This window comes from Morone saxatilis, unplaced genomic scaffold (assembly GCF_004916995.1).
Source record: "Morone saxatilis isolate NCDOM2014 unplaced genomic scaffold, NCSU_SB_2.0 Contig15, whole genome shotgun sequence".
NCBI classification, from domain to species: domain Eukaryota; kingdom Metazoa; phylum Chordata; class Actinopteri; family Moronidae; genus Morone; species Morone saxatilis.
The window spans coordinates 22,040,803-22,058,145 of NW_023339707.1; the positions used below are offsets into that span (position 1 = coordinate 22,040,803).

The following is a 17,343-nucleotide window of genomic DNA, read 5'->3' on the forward strand; positions in this document are numbered from 1 at the left end:
AAAACTGAGAATGACTATGTAGCATTTTGTAAATATCTATGTCCTGCCTGCACACTGTGTGTAATAAGACAAATGGTCAAGGTCGTTTTCACCCATCTAGTGTGTCATCAAGGATTCCAGTTTCAAGAGGGCCTCTACTAATCAATGCGACGGCAGAGACCACAACTTCCCCTCCCTTTCATTACTTTGACTGTTCTATGAAATTACCCACCACTGCAATTTCCTTTACAGCATATGGCTTAGAGCAGGCGGCGAACACAGAAGATTCGGCTTTGTAATGAGTTACAAAGTAGAGATGAAAATGAGTGAGAGTGTGTATGTATGCTTCTTTGAGCTATGTGTGTGTGCTGTTGCGAGTGTATTTCTAATTTACACGCTGCTACACCTAGGGGAGGCTTTTGTAATCATTGTCATGAAGGCTCATTAATAATTCTGTGTCTTTCTTCTTTTTGTTTTCTTTCCTGGACAGACTCTTCATTCCGCTACACGGGCAGTCCAGACAGCCTCCGTTCACGTGCTCCCATGATCACCCCCGATCTAGAAAGTGGTGTGAAGGTGTGGCACCTAGTGAAGAACCACGAACATGGAGACCAGAAGGAAGGAGACCGCGGTAGCAAGATGGTCTCTGAGATTTATCTGACCAGGCTGCTAGCTACTAAGGTATATCAATATTCTCCCATACATTTCTGTGTCAACACGTCTGAATCTGTAGAGATGTTAGCACATGCTCAGATATCCTAGATATTTCTCGACAGTGCTGCATTCAGGCTGTGCTTTTTTGGGTCAAGTGTTGTCTCTCGTTGTTAATCTCTGCGTATGCTTCTTCTCTCAGGGTACATTACAAAAATTTGTTGACGATCTATTCGAGACGTTGTTCAGCACAGTTCACCGAGGGAGCACTCTTCCCCTTGCCATCAAATACATGTTTGACTTCCTGGATGAGCAGGCAGACAAACATGGCATTCATGACACAGACGTACGTCACACGTGGAAAAGCAACTGGTAAGGGCCTTTTTTAAAGACAAAATGAATATCCCATAGAGTTGGTCTTTATATCATTGCATAACTGCTCTAATGTCAAATAATATATACATTTTAATCTTGTAAAACTCAATTGGCAGCTTCGTCTCTTACATATTCTCTTTGTCTCCATCTTCCAGCCTTCCATTGCGTTTCTGGGTGAACGTGATCAAGAACCCACAGTTTGTGTTTGACATCCATAAGAGCAGCATCACGGACGCCTGTCTGTCTGTTGTAGCTCAGACCTTTATGGATTCTTGCTCCACTTCAGAGCACCGCCTGGGCAAAGACTCCCCATCCAATAAGCTGCTCTACGCTAAAGATATCCCCAATTACAAGAGCTGGGTAGAGAGGTAGGTGCTGATACCCTCGCTTTATGCACAATTCTGATCCCTTCTGTCATATCCTCTTTGTATCCTCTTACAATAAAAACTGGGATCTTCGGGGAAATTGATTCATAATTCTCTTTCTTCTTGCCTGCACTTCTCAACCAAATTCTGTAAAAGCCTTTTGAGAGTGTCTGATACAGGCATGCATTGTTAGTGAAAATGATATTATGGCTCAAAAATTTGACTATATAAAGAATTTAAGCCTCAGTTGAGCTATTACATTGATTCAGTGAATCTGTGAGTGATGCCAAATGTTGCCTCTTGTCTGCGTCCTCAGGTACTACGCTGACATCAACCGGCTGCCAGCCATTAGCGACCAGGACATGAATGCTTATTTGGCAGAACAGGCCAGACTCCACTCCACAGAGTTCAACATGCTCAGTGCTCTCAATGAGATCTACTCTTACGTCAGCAAGTACAGTGAGGAGGTAAGTGATATTTCCATGCACACATTGTACTTGCACATACACACCTAACTTGAGCACAGTTGTTTTTGATGCATTCCACACTGGGCATTGTGCATGTTATTTATCAGCCCAGTTTGCCTGAAGAGTCAGCAATAAACCTTTCTGATGTATACATTTGTGGGAGAATCATGTAAATAGCGGAAGGAGATCCTGAGCAACAAATTAGCTCGCCTTTTTCGTTTAATGACTCCTATTGCATTAATAGTATAAATTCCTACAAATAGGTTTTATTATCATTCATAGTGTAACAGACACTTCTTCCCAGGTGCAGTTGAACTGTGCCCTTAGTGCAAGTTTTGGAATGTTGTTATTTCATTACTATATTTCGATGCAGCATAATTTCTTTTTTGTGCTCGGTGATCTCAGATAAATCCATCCTCTGAACTACATACTGAGCTCCTCCACTTGCACATTTTACCTGGAGGGCAGTCCCAGGCGCTGATTGTGTAATGAGCTGCTGCCTTAGTAAATCAGCTGCTAATTACGGGCAGATTGCAAGCGCAAATTGAACAAAAGGCGTGCCGCAAATTTGCCCCACACTTTAATGTACGTATATCTAGCCCTTGGTGTTCCCAGACTGTTTATAACTGGCAAAGGTTAGTGAGGTCAGTTCAGAGTCTTCAGTAGACTTCCCCAAAGCCCAGAGGTCTAGTGAGACCTGAGCTTAACAAGGCAGTGTGTCTGATCTGTAGAGTAGAAAGTGAATGTCTACAAGCTCTCAGCATGCTGCTCTGTCCTTTCGCCTGTGCTGAGTTAGAGTGGGCTATCTGTTATATAGGGCTCTCATGAGCAGAATCATGGGCTACACTCACACACACACACATACACACACATCCTGTCAGATCACAGGAAGTGTAAAAAAGGAGGGAGGAAGATAGGAAAGGATGAGAGAGAGAAAGAGAGAGAGAGTGCATTTATGGAGACATTCTGCTTCTAATGTCAGCTCCTCCTCTGGGAGGCATTAGTCTGACCTTTATGTTGGACCACAGTATCTCTCTCTCTTTCTCACTCTCTATCTCTTATTTTCTCTCTCCCTCCTTCCTGCACATTCCTTCTCTTTTTACCCATTATCCAGTCAGCTTCCCCTTTGCTCTCCATGAATCTCATACATTCACTTTTGCTGCCTCTGCAGTTGTAGCCGTCTGATGCACACATGCGTAGGACATATGCAAACACATTCGTTTTGCACGCATACACTGCACATGTACCCCATCACTCCTGCAGTATCTGCTGTCTCCCAGAGTGCAGTGCGTAAAACCTCGCCTAGCACCGCTAACGGATGTTCATTCTTACTCAGTCCTTAACAAAGGGCTGTGTGTCAGGCTAACCAGGCCAGAGCTGCAGCCTACTTAAATGGATTTGGGAGATGGCAATGGGAGCTGCACCTGCATACAGTGCTGCAGATTAATAATAGATTGCTATCGGGCTGATGAGGAGGAGGAAACGCTCTGCCTGTAGCTGCCAGCCTTTAAGAGCACTTAAGCAGATGAGTGGAAGATTTTAGGTGGGCAGACAGATAATGTGTGCAGCAACAGGACAGGCAGCAAACAAAGGTTTGCCAGGCTGTGCAAAAGAAGAGAACAAGAATGTTGCTGACATGTTTTTTACCGACAACAAGCAGTCAGTCAGCTTTTAATGCATAGAAGGTGGTAGAGCTACCTAACTGGAACCAAACACCTAAAAACTAAAAGTGTGGTTCTGATTGACCGAAGGACATAAGTGTACTTTTATTTTACAGCAGTAGGTAATTATTAATTAAGGTTCACAAAATGCTTGTACAAAGCAGATATTCTGTGCTTATTTATTACTGATATATTTTCATGAATTTGCTGACATCTAAGTGACCCAGAGTATGAATAAATGACCAAAGACAATGAGTGGCAAAATACTTTTCCTTTAGTAATCTAAAATGTCAGTCAACATGGTTAAATGGTGCATTATGGGTCACACTTTTCACCCATATGCATTTATTATTTATCTCTTACCTCCGAAGTTTTTTAAATTACACATTGCATAAGAGGGGTCAATTAATTATTTTGTTTGAATCATCAATTATTGACGCTGCATTCCAGTCTAGTGCAGTTTGATGTGAAATGGATCTACAGTAGCAAACAGATACCCGGTAGCAAACCAAAGACCATATGTTGAAACAAAGGCAGCAGTGTTTGGATACAGAGATCCATATCAAAGAAAAAAAGGCCATATTGTAGATTTTTTCCTGTTTTTTTTTTCCTATTTTATATTCATATTAAAGGTCTTTGCCATGTGTGTTGGTGTCACTCTGACATAGATTCATCCTGACAAGGCAGACACTAGATGAGAGAACGAAGGGGAGAGCCTGTCTGAATCCCTTTTGAACCCAACTTGACAAATGCCAAATTTACAAGAAATGGGCTCGGAAGATAAAACGGGAAAGGCTAATATACAAATATTTCTTGATGTTGTCAAAGACAAAGGCAGTGATGTAATTCTTTTCTTTTTCTTTCATGTGATGTCCATATAGAAACCTAAAAGAACAGGCTCTGCTCCATAAAGAAAATATTATTTTCTATTTTCTATTAAATGGTATCAGATCTAAATCTAGAATGGAAGCAGCCACACCATGTGTTGTGTATTTTATGGCTGGTATTTTTAACACAGTTTTCTGTTCTGTACAGATCACGGCAGCCCTGGAGCAGGATGAACAGGCAAGGAAGCAGAGGTTGGCCTACAAGGTGGAGCAACTCATCTCTGCCATGTCCCTCGAGAGCTGAGAGTGACCCCCTACTGAAAGAGAGAGAGAACAAGAGAGACAGGACCACAATCTCTACAGGACCTCCCAAAAGGGTCCCGCATTACTTACCTCTCATCGTGGGAGCTAGAACCATGAACCAGACCTGGGACCTCTCTGTATCCACAACCGGACAGATATACAACTGCTTTAGTTTGTAATTCTCCCACCTCCTTCCATGATGGCACCAGCTAAGGGCCCAAAGACTAAGATAGAGGCCCTGTAGCTGGGGCTGATAATGGCATAAGGAAGGAACACCAGAAGAGAAGGCAACAACATGGCTTGTATTTATTATTTTTTTGTTTCTTTCTTTTTCTCAAAGGATATTTTCTCTCAGTTTGACAGGAAATTGTATGTTGTGTGTGCGTGTGTGTGGGTGTGCATGAGTGTGTGTTTGTGTTGTGCTGATGAAGACTCCTGCAGGACTGTGAGAGCAAATGGAGAAACAGATTTATTACTCTACTCAGTCAGAAATTCACATCTGAGTGTGAGATGGAGATTAAAAAAAAAAAGAGCAGAAGAGCAGATCTCATGTTGGACAGCTGAGTTTGCATTAAGATTTTCTTCTTCTAAGATTTTATTTTTGTACTTGTACATTTGAATATTATCAGTTGCAGTTGAAATATCCACCCAGGATCCCACAAGTGTTGCTGTATAAAGACATAAAAAGTCAAACACATCAGGGTACTGTGATAGTAAAACAGGCCCATAGTCCATGTCTTCTCTCACTCATTCCCTCCTCGGACTGATGCTTCTCATGACACGGACACAACCTCTGCTCTTTATCCAATCAGCACTGTACAGGAAAACATTAAACTTGTGCTCATCATCTAAGAGTCAATGGAACTCCACTCGTGGTGGTCACAGTTCAGCCAGCATGCTTGCACCTAAACTGAAGATGGCAGCGATGAAGTCTATAGTGTATTTAGGAGATGACCTTAAATCAGCATCACTCTGGTGTCCAACGCTTTTCTCAGCAGTTAGGTCATCTGTGTATGTACCGGTTGATACTTGCCAATCAGTGTATGTGAATGTACAAATGTTTTTTATTTGTTTTTGTATGTCTATTTGACTTTTGCAAACAGAAAGGTGCTCAGTTGAACTGAGCCCCATAGATATTTGCAGTAGCTCGTCAAGTGAACAACTCCATTTGTCCGTCCTGGCCCAAGCCCATCCAACTGCTTCCCAAACATTATTTACCCAAAATCGCTTTTCTGCTAGAGGAGAGTGTGTATTGTCTGCATTGTGGCTGTCACTGCTGTGAATTCCGCTGCTCATACAGCACAGTATGTACAGCTAGCAGTTAGTAGAGACCAGGCGAGAGCAGTTGGTTTCTGTAGGCTAAAGAAACTCTGTCTCTTTGGGAACTTGATCAACTTTATGTGTACTTTGCATGCATGCTATCACACATCAGAAGTGTTCCAAGGGTCCATCTTTGATTTTATCAAGTGCCAATGAGTCATGCCAGTTCTAGCTGGCCAGTTGAGATGTTAGCTGATGGGAGATCTTACCTGACCACCACTCATGTCCTCACACAGACAATAAGAAGCCTAGCTGCGTGGGTCTAGTTTGACCAAGTGCCAAAAGATCCTGTTGTTTCAAATTGTTCACGTGTCAAAAATCGGTTTATGCTTTAAAGAGGGAGCAAAGCTCTCATATTGGAGTGTAGAACCGGTTAAAGTTGAATCTTACATAACTGGAATGGTGAGTTTGAGACTCATGAAAGGTACGAAACATAAGCAGGAGAAAAGAGATCTGGGAATGAGGAGCAGAACATGAAAAACACATAGACAGATAGTAAAAAACGAGTATGTTTCATGTCATGTGGATGCATCTCCTGACTTAAACCAAAACGTCACAAGCTAAAAGGCTGATGTAACCTTCCAACCTTCTAGCTGGATGACAACAAACTGTAGATTCCGTCCTCTGGATAGGTGATTTCATTTTCTTCCGAGATACATGTTTGCTTGTTGTTTACATCAAGTACTTGAAAATAGGTAGTATTAAAGGTTTGCACAGTATACTGCAAGTGTGTGCGTTGAGAGCATGACAAACACCAGTAGTGGGTGAAAGGTGCTTCTTTTCTCTGTGGCCTTAGATACCCACCTGCTTAGTGTTCCTGATCTTATTAGTCCTCGACTCGGGCACAGTCCTTTCCTTGCTTCGGAGCCCAATGGTTTTTCAGCGATACCTGGCCATGGCACTCTGCTGAGAACTGTCTTAGCGAGATAACGTAAAAGGAAAGGTGAAGAGGGTACGGCCTGGCTCAGGCAGACATTGCCTCGCTCAGCACTCGGCTCGCCTGAGCTGTTTGAAGAGAAGTGTCGAGAAATGAGGAGAGAGGGAGAGGTAGAAAGAGAGAGAACCCCTTTAGCTCTAGTTTCCTGCTCCAGCTTTGAAGCTGCTCTTTGATCTGAGTCAGTTGTGTGCACAGTGTGATCAGGAGATGGAAAGAAAGAAAAAAAAAACATCAAACTAACAGGCAAGGAGAAATGTAGGATGAGGTGATGATTGACATGCTATTACCGTGTTTGGCCAGTGGGGGCAGGAGTGGGGAAAAGTAGTTGTAATTTGTTTCCTCATTTAAAAAAGCACCTTCTCACTCCCTCACCCCCTAATAAACATCTATAGGTACAAAATGGCGCACGCATACAGTACACATACACAAAACATAAAGCTTCTTCCTTTTGATTAAGGTGTCTTCCCAATTTCAGCAAATAGAATTGTATCCTCCTCATACCTCACATTGCTTGTATGGAGTAATGCTTTTTATCATTTTAACGGGACCTAAATGCCTTTTCCTTTTTTGCAAGGGATAAAATGTATGTCTATTAGAGTCTTTCCAACTCTTAGATGAGCTCCCCTGTATTCAGAATTGTGACGAACATAATTAGAGGCACACAAATTGGATGAGAGTGGCTTTGATTTTTCTCTCAGAGATCATTTATATCAGGATGTTTCCTTTTGTCTTGTGTGAGATTTTTTGCATGCATTTTAATTCATGCTTTAGTTCTGCCTGGTATTCCATATCGATCCGCACCATCATTTGTCTAACTGCAATTCTTCCCGGAAAGCCCATTTGTACACGTCTTAAATCACAGCTGAATGCACCTTTTTTTGTGAAAGAGATTTTTTTTGTTACTAGATATAGCTTGTTTCCATGCTGTACACTTATTTCTGGGAGTATTTTAATTCAGTTTGAACTGAGAAAAGAAAAGTTTGTTTACTTTTTCTGCAGCGCATAATCCCATTTGACTGCCAGTTGTGTGAGATATGGATAGATGCTTACAAACACAACCTCATTTCAGCTCAAGCTGATTGCTAATTGAAGATGCTTTGTGCACTTTTTCGCTCTCAGTGTAAGGTGTTGCCGAAGAGATGGTGTTGTGATTTTGACTGGCATGTGTCATTCCTAGAAAACAAAGCTTTTAATCAGCATCTTTTGTTTGCTTTATGGCATCAGACAGAGGAATTGAAATCCAGATCTGTGTATTACTCTCAAGTCAAAATATCACCAAGTATAAAATGAGTATCCTTCCATTTTAAACACATTGTAAACAAACCCTTTGTAGACACTGGAGTTCTGTAAAATAGTAATTACTGGCAATGATGACGATGATGATGACGATGATGATGATGATAATAATAATGGCTGTCTGTTCTTCTTGTTTTATAAAAGTGTTGTGAAAATTGTAAGAAACTTAAAGTATTTAAAAAAGGTTGTTCTCTTGTTTTTTATTTGCTTTGGTTTTGTTATGATAATATATTATTGTGTACCTATTGTAAATATGAAGCACACCTATTTTGCAAGCCAAGGATTCACTTTGTACTGTTGTTATATATAAATAAACTTTGCTGGTTAAAAATTGCATAGAGCCAAAATCTGTATTCATGTCTTTTTGTTGAATGACCTCCCAGTTCAGGCAAATAGAAAAGAGGTAATTAAATTCCCCCGTGACCTACAATTCCCATAATTCTTTGAGGTAAACAGGAAGTATAATGTCAAAGATTCAGTAAGTTACACATGATGGGTCTGTTTTTTTTAGTCTATATTTACATTTTGACAAATTGATAAATTAAAAGTATGCCGAATTCATTATTAGCAGTTCTTGTTTGCAATGTACCCATGGATGTGCAGAAAACTATCACCGGATTACTTCAGTACCGAAGAAAACTAAAAAATGCAGTGATTCTCAGGCGAGACCTGGAGTTATAAGGAGCGTCTTTTTTAATGGTTTTTAAGCGGGGTATATGGACGTTTATACGCGACAGACATCGGAAATAATGCTATCCTCGGAAAATGTAAGTCAAACTGAATCTAAAAAAGTGTGTATTATGTCTGTGTGTTTAGCTTTGACTGATTTATGACTTCAAGAAGGAGTCCGGTTTTGTCGCTGACTGTGTTGATGCGGGAAACCACAATAACTTAGCCGTTTTTTCAGATCACCAGCATACACCTGTTCTACACAGGCACATTCCCAAACTCCTTCAGGTAGACACAGGCCATCTCTCTCCCATCCCCTGTAGCTCTGGGTTCATCCTGAGATCCTGCATTTGCCACTCACATCCTGGCTAGCGCCTAACACAATAACCCAAGGCTGTAACATGTTAGATTGTGGTCGTTTGTCTTCATGCAAGTCTGTTAGCTGGGACTGGGCTCAGCTTCTCTGCGCCACCACAGGGGCTGCAATCACATTAGGTTGCTAATGGAGGTGTGGGTCAGTGTGTTTAGCTGGAATGAAATGGCCCTGAAGTCAGTGATTCCACAGAGGACGAATGTGGATGACCACTGAGGCACAAGCTCATGCTTTTTTTTATATATAACTGTGCATCCATTTGAATGCATCCATCTATTATTAGAGTTATCTAGAGTAAACAGTTGGGGAAGAAAGTGGGCAGAGGAAAAAGCAGGAAGAAGGTTCAGTTGCCCATGTAAGCATTAAGTAAAGTCTCTGAGCAAAACACTGCATCTCTTACAATTCTGTAATAGTCATTACATTGTCATTGTGATTGTTGGATGTATTCATCATCCACACATTTTGCACCATATGAATACCTAACAGTGTCATAGCTGTACAGACAGACGGAGGAGTGGCCATTCCTCCTTTCTACATGACACTGACCATTGAAGAGGTGTAGTCTGACAGAGTTTACTGAGGTATAGTTGTGGTGTAAACGGTGCTTCTCAACTTTCTGGTGCAGCCAATATCGAGCAATATGTATTCTATATCTTGAGTCCCTTGGCCACCCCTGCCTCTGTATTTCCTCTAGGGAAGGTCTAATCCCCGCTGCTTCTAATCCTGTGCTGCTGAGACCAATTCAAATCCACGCGGGACTTAACACTCTGTAATGCCTTTACAAGTAGTTGCATAAAGCTGACATCCCATTCGTTCTGGGTAGGATTCTCAGCCTGGATTACAAGGCAAATTCTGAAATAATTAATGTGAGTTGGCAAAAGAGGATGCCAGGGGTGATTTCAGCCCCATTTCGAAGAATGGTAGACTATTAATTTCACATTGAAACAATCCCTGACACCTTGTTGGACCTCAATACTTCTTATTCTGATTCTGATGGTTGTTGAATGTCTTTTGTTTGAGATCATCATTAGGCAAAGTGAGGCAAACTCCTGTATTGGTGATTTGTAGCTCACGCCTGTCACTTTGTGGCCATGTGTTCGATTATGACGAAAAGTTGACCACCTATTGTAGAGTTGTACTTCTGTAGCCAAAAGCACTCACATTGGTTGTATTCATGGGCAACAACTCCAAGCATCCTTGAACAAACACCCCAAGCTGCTTCTGATAAGTGCATGGAACAATATGGCATTATAAGGTACTTCACACACCACAATTATACCTGCACTTTATTTATCATTTAGGACTTTGCATGCAAGCCATATGTCGTATCTCTTTCTATTCTGCTTGGAATCAACTACAACTGTGTTTCAGTCCAGGATGTTGCCATGTTGTGATCACAACAACTAATTCAAATTCAAGAAATGCCCATTAATTGTCCACAACCTTGCAATTTTGTCCAATCACTGCAACCTTTCTGCAAATCTGACCAATCATTGTAGTTTCCTGCAAGTTGCAATCATAACAGTCCCGAAACGCTGAGCCATATGTCACCAAACAATTAGCCTAACTGTTGTTTAATTTTCAACCATAATTTCATTGTAAAAGATGCTGAAAAACATTGCAACATGCATCACAATTTTGTTGAAAAGCTGCCATGAAATCGGGCATTTTGGGCTGCAACAATCCCCCCAAAAAAGCCAGTGAAATCCCAGAGGGGCTGGTATTTAAAAGGATAAGTGTTGTGGGGTTGAATATTTGGGTTATTGTCAACTAGTTCCAACCAAAACCAACAGTGCATCAGTCTGTTTCTGTTTACTTTCTCTTTCTCAATTTCAACTTCAAATAATAATTATTATTTTAATATAAATTAAAGCTGATTAACACACCTGCTTATGGCCAAATCCAAGCTAGATTTATTATGGCATCTGGGATGATTATATTTTGATTAATTTGTATATCTCCTTGTGAGAATTGGCAACTGGAGGAATGGCACAATTATTGTGATAATCATCAAAATATCCTCTCTCTTAAAATACCACTAAAACATACTGGAATCACATTATCTTACATTTTGTTAGAAATCAAATATTTTTTGTGGTGGATACAATGGACAAATCAAGGCTTCCCCTTGTGGCAATTCAGCATAAATTGGGGAATCAGTATAGGACTGTACGTTAGCAAGCTAAAAAGCTTTTTCAAGTGACTTATGTCTGGATATTACCGATTATCCCAATAATGCAAATTCACCATAATAAATATAATATAATACTGAAATGATCCTTGGCTTTTATTTGCTTCAATCACTAAACTCAACCTTGGAACAGGAATCTACTATTCTCTATTGACAAAGCTTTAAACATTTATATTTGTGTAGGCGATCTAAGCTTACAACTGTTTTATAAATCCAAAGAATTTGAATAAAATCAAGACCACTTGAGACCTGCGTCAAACGTGTAGCCACACCAGGCTAGCAAAGGGGACCTGCATCTAATTGGAAACCTGCTTTTATGGTATAACAGTTCCTTATCACGATATGCGATAATATTGTGTAATCCGTTACTCCCAAAGCCTGTGAACAGAACACAAGAAAGAGAAGCGGGTGGTGGTGGAAGTTGTATGGAGGAAAATTGCGTGAATGTGAATCCAGGTGTCTAAGCTCTCAGCACAGGCTCTATTTATAGTCTGGCTTCCCGCTGTTGGAGCTGTCATTCTTAGTGTGCTCTGCAGCCTGTCTCGCCTGCGGCCCGCTAGCCTCTCTCTCATTAGAACTCCACAGCACAACACACGCCGACCACGTCAGTGGGTGCTCTGCATAATTCACAGGTCAGAGACTCATTCAGCAGCATGTGTTAGCCTCAAACACACATACAAACACACACTGGCAGAAGTCACACATACAGTGAATAGTACGATGTTGTGTGCATAATCAGCAGAATGAGACCTGGGAATTATGCAAACATACATGTTCAAATAAAAAGGGGAGAAAAAAAGCTATTAATTAACTGCTTCTCTCAGGCATAGGCGTGTAGAAAGTTTCCCGCTGACAACAAGTTCTTCCACTTTTCTGAGCACTGTGGCTGTTCCTATCAGCAGGCGAGGCTGACGATCAGTGGCTTTCTCTGGACGCGACTTGTTCCTGCTCCCTGACATGGTAATGAGGCTCTCCCAGCAGGCCCGCTGACAGCCTCCTGTTGTGTGGCTTCATCTCTTTTAGCACCGCACAGCAAAAACAAAGAGGTGGGTGGGTGGTGTCCATTCGACCCAGTGCCCCCAGTGCACCCATACCAACTGTGCTTCCGAAAAGTGCAGGCGTAAGTATTTCCAGCTATGCAAATGCACAGGGACATTAAAATACACAAGTGCACCCAGGAACAGGGTTGTGTTATGAATATGAAGTCACAGAACACACATAATTTGATTTTGTTCGTGTGTGTCTGCGCACCCTGTGTACCCACACTCACACTTACTCAGACACGCACACACACAGTGACACAAACTCAACTACCCTGCTGCTTTCAGGCGCAGGGTGCAGGTGAGAAACGCCTGCCAAATTTCCCTAGCTGGAGCACTCGTTTGCATATGCAGATGTTAATTACCACTGGAGCTTGTATGGGCCAATCAGCAGACTGCTGGAACAGCTTGTGCATCTCTCTCTCCCCCCACAGGTCGCCGTTTCCACAGTTACTCCCCTGGCTGATAATAAAGATAATCACCTCCGATTTCCTTCATGGCTCATTTTCTCCTGCTCGCTTCTGAAAGGCCAGAGCGCCGCTGTCTGATTTTCCACGCTGAGCTCTTATCAGCGCGCCAGGGCCGAGGACTGGGGCGGGGGCCAAGTCGACACACCACCTGCCACACACTCACCAGAGGGGACAGATTCGTTCAGTCAGGGTCTTAGATATGGAGGGGTAATGAGTGCGAGATTATCCATCCGGTATGGTGTAATTGTGGTTGGAATAAAGCGCTGGATGAGAGTAAGGTCAGATCAGATGAGATCAGGTGATGGTTGTTATCACATGGACTGACAGGGTTGAGCCTGGTCTATTCAGTTAGAATGAAAGCAGGTTTTCAGAAACCTTGAAATTAAGGCATGGTTGACTAAATCAATAGATAATATCCATCAGATATTTTCGGAATGGTTTATTCTAAGCCCTTCATGGTGGTTAAAAGGTGGTTAATCAGGATGTTTAACACTGACTCCCATGATCTTTATGTGTCATTACAAAGCAACATGTTTACATTTTTGCATTACTCTTAATCTCCTTTAACCACAATCTGTTGTAATTAAATATGGCCTGTTGAATACTGTACTGTATATCCAGTTGATACCTCTTAAAGCAAGCCATCTGTTATGGGCCCATACAATGGATCCAATTCCCACTTACTGTCTCTCTCTCTCTGCCACCCCTCAACCCCCCGCCTCTTTCTGTCTCCGTCCTCGTGCTCCCTTGAATCCATTGTCCAGATAGAAACGTGCCTGGGATAGCAAGGGCTCCCTTTCGGCACACTTCTTTGAGAATTATTTAAGGCTTAGGAGTTTCTGTGAAATGAATATTTGATGTGGAGGACCTGAGCGTCTCCCGACGTGCCCAGAGCAACACTTCAGAGAACGACTGGGGTGAGGTGTATAGCTCCCTGCTTCAAAACATACACACACACACACACATACACAGACATACACGCAAGCTCACATCTACACACACTACACCCCATTTACTCATCACCATACCCCAAAAACGCTCCAGATGTTTTATGGTGCGTTATTGAATGAAAAGGTCTGCATTGTAAAGTCTGGAGGCTGTCTGATCTGATATTAGATGTTGTTTCTCTGAGACTGTTCTTTTGTTTACCATCTTCCTTTACCCATTGGTTTAGATTAGTTTTCTTCAAGGTCTCCCACAATAATATGGGTGTTTTTTTTTCTTTCTTGCATGCATTGTTCATGTTCTCGTATTTACCTCTGGCTCTCATCTTAACCTCAATTTATGACATGTTGACAGGTTCATGGCATGGCATTAGTCAACTCCATATGTTTTCTATGGGAAGAACTGGGAAAATGTAACACAAGAGGATATTTTTAGTTTTTCCTGTTGCCACAAGAGTGCAGAGTTGAGTCATTCAGAAATGTCTTTTCCTTTTGTGATAGACATGAGATGCTTTAAAAAGCCTGGTCCTGTAGTGCCATCTCATGGATTGCTGTGTGAAGTAGCTTTTTTTGTGGTTGGAATTTTAGGAAAAGTCTAAACAGAAATAAAACCACTTGAACTTGGAGCTTGCAACTGTCAATCTCATGTAAACACCTGCATTCAACAGTTCAGTAAGAGTCCTTTTAAATAAGTCCAATCCTGCATATAATGGTAAAACAAATGAATAATAGAAAATGTCTAACATCTGTTTCAACTATTTTGAACTTTATGCAGATTTTAATGGGGCCCCTAGAGACTATAATATCAGTCGGTATCAAACTTTGGCAAAAATGTTACAACCAGCTATAATTACCAAGTTTTACGCTGAAAGACCACTATTACTGCTGACAGTTTGACTTATGTGAAAGTGCTCCAGAGATGAATAGAACAGATACATGTAATGAGAGCCATCTGGGCAACTAGCACTCTAATGAATTAATCCCACAGACCTTATCTGGCCATGTGCTTCCAGAACACACACAGTTTATTATGTACTTACAGGATACCAATACTATGGGGTGCTCTCGTCTGGTGTCATGCAAACAGCAGCATTTCATTTTCTCTGGTCCCTCTGTTGTGATGGATAAAAGAAAAGTCCTGATCCTGAAAGTTAAACATTTAATAAGATATTAATCGGACATCAAAACAAGGACTGTCTGTAAAACATAGTGCTGTATAAATCAATGCTAATGAAAGTGATGTGGTGAAATGCTTGCATTTCTTGTTCTTTGCCCTCTTCCCCTTCATTCACTTCACTCTTTTTTTGTTTTTGCTGTTGTGGCAAATGAAAATCAGAAAAGTTATATAACTTGGACATTTAGGACTAATAAGTGATTGCTCAATGTTATGGCAAAAACTAGAAATCGGCTACAAATCAAAGTGGCATATGAGTTTCGAAGGACTTAAAGTTTTGGTCTCATTCTCTGCTTGTGTTTTCTTCTGCATTAATATGCATAGACCAATAATAGATACACTCAAAGAAAATCTGGGTCAGGGATTTAAAGCTCCTGGGGTTATGAATGAAAATCTCAGAGAAACCAAAGCACTCCCAACGTTCACAACCCTCTCAACCTTGAGCATAAATCACTTCAAGATGTCTACCGAGCCAACCAATCAGAGCCAATTAGGGTTAGTCACAGGCCTGTAGAGTTAACCCTTTAAAAAAACAAAACAAAAAAAAACAAGGGAAAGGACATGGGGATAAAAAGGAGACTCAGACAGAGGATCAGAGAAAGTTTAGTCTCCTCTGGGATTTTCCAAAAGCACTGAAATTGTGTTATGTTGACTAACTGTCCTTGCATGTGTGCCTGATCATATGTGTCCCAGACTGAGTACGCATGATCGTTTGCTTGTGAAACTAGTATGTGCGTGCTTTGTGTGTTGGGGCTGGGTCAGCCGGGACCATGGGATTGATTTTATGAACAATAGGAGGGGAGTACTAAAGAAGAACATCTGTATGGCATCAAGGCAACGGAGAGAATGAAGGAGAGTTTAAAGGTGGGAGGAGAAGGAAAGGGAGGATTTTCTGGCATTGGACTCACATTGGTGTTTTGGAAAGTACAACAGCGCAGACCTCTCAATCAATAACGCAAGCAGGTCATGCATATCAGAACTAAACAAATAGGAGAGGGAACCTTTTTCCAACTTTGTGCTAGATTATCTAGACTGTGTGTCAGATATTCAGTTTATTCTTCAAGCAGGACATATTCAACAGTATTTTGTGTGAAAATTGTGTTTACACAGAGACATTCTTTGGCTTTCCTAGAGCATGATGTAATAACAAAAGAGGTTGAGACCTTTGTTATGTTAACTGTTTGCTTCTGTCTCCTCTGGCAGTCTGTTTTCCTCAATAGGATTTGTCAGTGGTGTTGAGATGTTATGGTGACATCATTTCATGAAAGCTGTCTTTGTGGCTTCTTTATTATTTATTTATTTGGGTTTAGTGGGTGAAGTGGGATCAAGTTTTCTACATAACTGCCTGGGCTGAAATGCTCTAACTGATCCCAGCGCCATTAGATTTCATAAAGGATATCTTTATTGTTACACATTATACATTCGACCTACCCCGGACCTGAGTAGACCTCTAGAGTATTCTGCAGAGGTCTGGCTGTAGGGTTACATGGTGTTGTTGCCTCCATTTTGTCTTCCTGTGTTGCTCTTTCCACCCAGCTCCCTTGGTGAGAAACTGGACCCTGGTGCTAGTGCGGAAACATTTGCTCAGGCCTGTCCCGTTTCACACGGTCTTAATATAACAGACGTGGTAGGAAGGCTATCAAGATACCACCAGCAACAGGGTTAAGGGGGAATATAAATGCATTTCCATGTTTGTCTTTCATTGGTTTTAGGGTCATTGCTGGGTCTGTCTACACACTCCTGGACACACAGGGCAGGGTGGATGCCAGGCTGTTAGGACACATCATGCACAAGGAGAATGGCAGGAAACAGAAGAGGAATTCAGATGCGGAAGTGGCGATAGATGGGTAGGTCAACAGGATGACGAGGAAGGAGTGTAGTCCATAAGACTGAATGGAGAAGAATCGGCAGTGTCATCAGACAGAGAGGGAGGATTTTTCACTGTTTCATTCACTCCATTGGTCAAATCATTACTGATGTCTGCGTCTGGGAAGTCTCTCCAAACAGTCAGTCTGCATTCACCCCCCTAATCCACACTTCAACAGCTAATGAAAAAGTAAAGCTGGAAAGCCTCTTAACTTCCAGGTTTGTTAATAGTTTGATCTTAATAATTGATTCAGTTATTTCGGCAATACTGACCCAGATGACCTTACATTGAGTTCTTTTACAGGCTTAATGTCACTGCATTCTCATCAAATCAATCACAATTGCTAGATAAGAAAACATGGAGAATAAACAGCATTAACAAAACAAAGAACATGTTTGGCCGTTCAAGCAGAATGACTAGGGGCCTCATTTATC

At 41.5% G+C, this 17,343-nt stretch overlaps 1 protein-coding gene across 1 annotated transcript in view; it reads left to right on the forward strand.

The window, feature by feature from the left end:
* plxna2 (plexin A2) overlaps window positions 1-7,114 on the forward strand; it is a 158,476-nt gene extending 151,362 nt beyond the window's left edge. The window contains exons 28-32 of the mRNA XM_035656760.1: window positions 470-660; window positions 833-1,002; window positions 1,161-1,373; window positions 1,687-1,837; window positions 4,534-7,114. Coding sequence (XP_035512653.1) covers window positions 470-660; window positions 833-1,002; window positions 1,161-1,373; window positions 1,687-1,837; window positions 4,534-4,629 — 821 coding nt within the window. The 3' untranslated portion in view covers window positions 4,630-7,114. The remainder of the gene's footprint in view (window positions 1-469; window positions 661-832; window positions 1,003-1,160; window positions 1,374-1,686; window positions 1,838-4,533) is intronic.
* The last annotated feature ends 10,229 nt before the right edge of the window (window positions 7,115-17,343 follow it).